General features: G+C 27.3%; 1 protein-coding gene across 1 annotated transcript; it reads left to right on the top strand.

The window, feature by feature from the left end:
• Positions 1 to 724: 724 nt before the first annotated feature.
• LOC101514636 (F-box/FBD/LRR-repeat protein At2g04230-like) lies at positions 725 to 2269 on the top strand. Its single transcript, XM_073370735.1, has one exon. It carries the CDS (start codon positions 726 to 728, stop codon positions 2163 to 2165), a length of 1440 nt encoding a protein of 479 aa, XP_073226836.1. The 5' UTR covers position 725; the 3' UTR covers positions 2166 to 2269.
• Positions 2270 to 4580: the final 2311 nt, after the last annotated feature.

Raw genomic sequence — 4580 nt, 5'->3', positions numbered from 1 at the left:
TTGAAAACTTTGCTTATTCTCTTTTCGTGCAAAAAAAAATAGAATTCTATCATATGCAAATATGAGTTTATTTAAATATTTAAGTTATGAATTTGATTAAATTTGCATTTATTAAAGATGATAATGAATTTTATGAGTTTTGTTTGAAAATTTTGATTAATTTTTTGAATTTTTGTAGAAAAAAAAATATGTTGAAAATTTGAAATATAAAATATTAAATTATCACTTAAAATTGAAATAAATGATTAATTCAAAAATAAAAAACTATAAATAAAACGTTAACTAAAATTAAGTGAAGGGACCGCGGATACGGATGTAATTTAACCTATTATTATTATTAAAGAAGAAATAGAAAGGAGTTGGTGTTTGGGCTTGGCCCATGTGATGATGATACTGCGAAGCGATTTGAAATCCCTATCTATAAAAGGCATTGCTACAAAAGTGTAGCATTAAAAAAAGAAGGAAAAGAAACGGTGCCTACTGGCGAGTAAGTATGTTATATTTATTACTTAGTTTAGTTTGAAAAGTGAAGTGAGATTAAGTGAGCATGTGTGTGCTTCTCATTTAGATTTTTGTTTTTGCAGTGAAACAAATTATGATAAATAAATATATTTGTGTTGGTGTGCACTGTCGTATTTTTTTATATTAGCTGTGTCCCATGTCAGAGTGTGTTTTGTAGCTTATTTAACACAATTTCTAATGTTTTTGTTGATTTCAGAACATAAATGGATCAATTATCGAGTCTACCAGACATAATTCTTCACAACATTTTGTCGAGGTTGCCAGAGACAGATGTTGTTAGAACAAGTGTTTTGTCCAAGGCTTGGTTAGAGAAATGGTATACTTTTCCCATCCTGTCATTTCATGATGGTTATATACTAAAGTGTCTACCTCCAATACAAGATATTGAGATGAATAGAAATATTGTGAGGAAGAGAAATACCTTAATATTTTGTGATTACGTGAAGAAAAGAATGCAGAGGTTTTGCGACCAAAGCTTGACTATTAAAGAATTTAAGCTCGAAGTTGAAGATTGGCACACTTTTGGGCTTCCGTACATGTCAAAGGATGTTGATGTTTGGTTGAAATTGGCTGGAGAAAGTGGTGTGGAGGTAATAGAAATTTCCCAAGATAGATTGGAAGGTGATCGCCAATACTATGTCTTGCCAATGGATGTCATTTTAGTAAAATCACTTACTAAGTTGGTGTTGAAGAGGGAAATAAGGATGGATCTAACTTTCATGAATCATTCAACCAAGTTTTTTTCATTGAGGGTATTGACACTATTTGCTATACTTTTGGAAGATGAACGAAAAATTGAGCATTTCATTTCTTTTTGTCCTTTACTTGAATATATAACTTTGGAGTTTTGTTATGTGTTAAATCGTAGTGGCACAAGTGATCTACTTACGTGGAAAACCTTTGGAATTATGAAGTCTTTAAGCCTGAATGGTCTACAAAAGCTTAAGGGAGTTCGTTTTTTTGGAGTACAAGATGTTTTTATTGATGCCCCTAGTCTTGAGGAATTAGCTTATCGTCCTGGCCGTATGAACACACCATTTATTATTGATTTTGAGAGGTGTAGGAATTTGAAAAAATTATACTTTAAGAAGACGAAAACCTTTTTTACAGACAAATGGTTTCTTGAACAGTTTCCAAAATTCCCTTTTCTTGAGAGTTTGGAATTAATCTTTTGCTCAATGTCCAAGAAGATTGATATTTCAAGTGTTCGACTTAAAATATTAAAGTTAACATTCTGTCGTGGCTTGAAGGAGATCAAAATTGATGCTCCAAATTTATTGTTATGTGAATATGCTTTTACTCGTTCAATACCTATTATACATTTTTTAAGAAGTTCTAGTCAATTGGAAGTCAATGTTGATTTCAAAATGCATTATCAAAGTATTTATAATATGAAAAGATTTGTCCAAAACATCAAACCTCTAAATGTTTTGGTATCACTATCTCTATATCTATCCATCTTTTCACCACCAAAGAATGTGCTGGTAAGTATGAATTACCTATTTGATTGGTTCTTTCATTCTAAATATTTACTTGTTGAATCTATGTTTACTTACCTGAATTATGTAGGAGGCAATGAAACGAAAGGTCTTGAAAGTTTCATCCCCTCCTCCAAGCATCAAAAAGTTGCACGTATACTTTAGTCCAAAAGATGAAACATACTATCAACCTCACAATACAACAGTGTTTACGCCTCTTGTTAATATCATACTTTTAAGTTGCTGCCCTGCAACTATATCTTTGAGCAATGGTTGAGGTATGTTATTCTCTCCCATATTCCTTTAATTTCAAGTTGTGCTTCCAACAGTGGATTTCTTTGTTAGGAGTTCCACATTGAGTATGGTAAAGTGTTCAATGTGGTACTTAAACCATGAATATTCTTACATAACACATTGTGATTGTTATTGTCCTATATGACAGAAGGAAGAGAAAAAAACTTATCTTCCCATGTTTTCCTATTATGTCAAACACATTACATTTATGTTTAAAAATGTTCATACTTTTTTATCAAGTTTTCCTATTTTGCAGTTCTGGTGATACCAAGTGTTGGTGGCATGGCTTGAAGGATATGAAAGTCACAAACTCTATGAAGATGTATGGCAGAGTTTTAATTTATTAATGGTTTATTTTTAAGTTATTTTATTTATTTATTTCAAATAATTATTTTTAAATCAATTTTAATTATTTTATTTTAAATTTATTTCTTTAATATTTTCGTAAATATTTGTTTTATTTAATATTTTTGTATTTTATTTGATGAATTTTTTTTATTGTTTTTGTACTAATTTTATGAATTGTTTTAAGAAAAAAATTTAAAACCCCTAAAAACACTATCAATAGAAATCAAAACCAAGACCTTGACTTCACATGCTAGTCATTCACCATTCCACATATCACAGAGTGGTCTTTTATGGAAATGCTTAATGAACAGTCAAGTTGAAATTGCTATTGCCATTATTGATGATATACAAGACGAAATCCTAATATCTTAATAATGAATTTAATGTATTTATCTTATGTATAATTAAATATTTCTAAAATACTTTAAATATAAATGGATAGAGTAAAGTTTTGATACAAATATTGATCTAAAGAAGAATTGAATAAGGAAACAATTGGAAAGATGGTTGAGAATATTTCATTTTTTCATAGAGAATATATAAATAGTTTTGTGGCTAAAATGGAAGACTTATATTTCAAAAATATCAACTTTTTTAGTTAATCAAATATAAGTTTTATATAGACTACAAGACTTTAATAAATGAGTAAGACTTAGTTTAAATGACAAATATCTAAATTGTTAGGTAAGATACTATATCAAAGTTTTAAAATCAAGACTTTGTATTTATGTGTGAGTTTTTTTATCATTTCATTTTAAAAAAATAGGCTTTAACTAATGCTATATAAATTAATAAATGTAATTAATTTTGTAAAAAAAACATAAATTATGATTTACTTTACAAAATTACATCATTAATATTACCAGAAAAGATATTAAAAGAATTGAAAAAAAAAGTAATAAATTACAAGAATATATTAGAAAAAACAATAATAATATTTTATAGTAAAAATGACTTATATTGTATGAAGGAGGGAGTAATAAATAGAAGAGAAAGTGATATATTAGAGACTAATTCCGAGATATATTTGTATATCTTTCTTGCCATGTTTTATAATCTAAATTGAACTAGTTGGTCCATCAGAGCAAATGTAAATATGCATTCTCTATGATTTAAAAAATTCATTAATGCATAACTATAGTAAATTCTAATTTACAAAATATAGTCCGTCTTGAAAACAAAAGTTGTATATTTGTTTTGCATAAATGAAAATATAATTTAACATAGATGTGGCAAAAGAGCTAAAAGAAAAAAGTTGTCTAAATAGAGGGAGGGTTTTTTTTTAAAAAAAATGTTAAAAAAAAAAACTAGGTATCTATATTACACGATATCTATATTAAACGATACCTCAGCGATGAAGAAACAGCTGAGTACCAGTATTCTCTCATGTCAATTAGAATAAAATTATATTTGTTGAAACTTAAATATATTGGTAATATATCAGGTATATTTAACTAAATCCTATGATTACTTATATACAACTAAATCCTATGATTACTTATATACAACTAAATCCCTCCTAAACAACCAAATCCTATGATTACTCGCTGAATCTCTAGTAGTCATATACAATTAAATCCCTACTAGTACTCCTATTCAACTGAATCCCTATACTTAAGGGATATTAAACAGAAACATATTTTGATAGTTAGATTTATACATTAAGGAAGATATAAATTCTAAAAGGAAGATATAAATTCTGGTATAAAGGATAAAATAAAATTTTGTGATTATGTCACATAATCTTGAAAAGATTTATTGAAAGCGTTAAGTATAGTATTTACGATATGTTGTCTGAAAAAATAGATGAATGGTTAAAATTAAATTGTAGAAATAAGGTTGAAGTGATCCATATCTTTCAATAATTATTTCAATGCATTTTTTAATATATAAATAATAACATAAAGATTAATAAAATAACAAAAATTATTAAAATAT

Source organism: Cicer arietinum, chromosome 7, assembly GCF_000331145.2.
Source record: "Cicer arietinum cultivar CDC Frontier isolate Library 1 chromosome 7, Cicar.CDCFrontier_v2.0, whole genome shotgun sequence".
NCBI classification, from domain to species: domain Eukaryota; kingdom Viridiplantae; phylum Streptophyta; class Magnoliopsida; order Fabales; family Fabaceae; genus Cicer; species Cicer arietinum.
The sequence above is the reverse complement of the archived record's forward strand: the minus strand, read 5'-3'. Positions and strand labels throughout refer to the sequence as shown.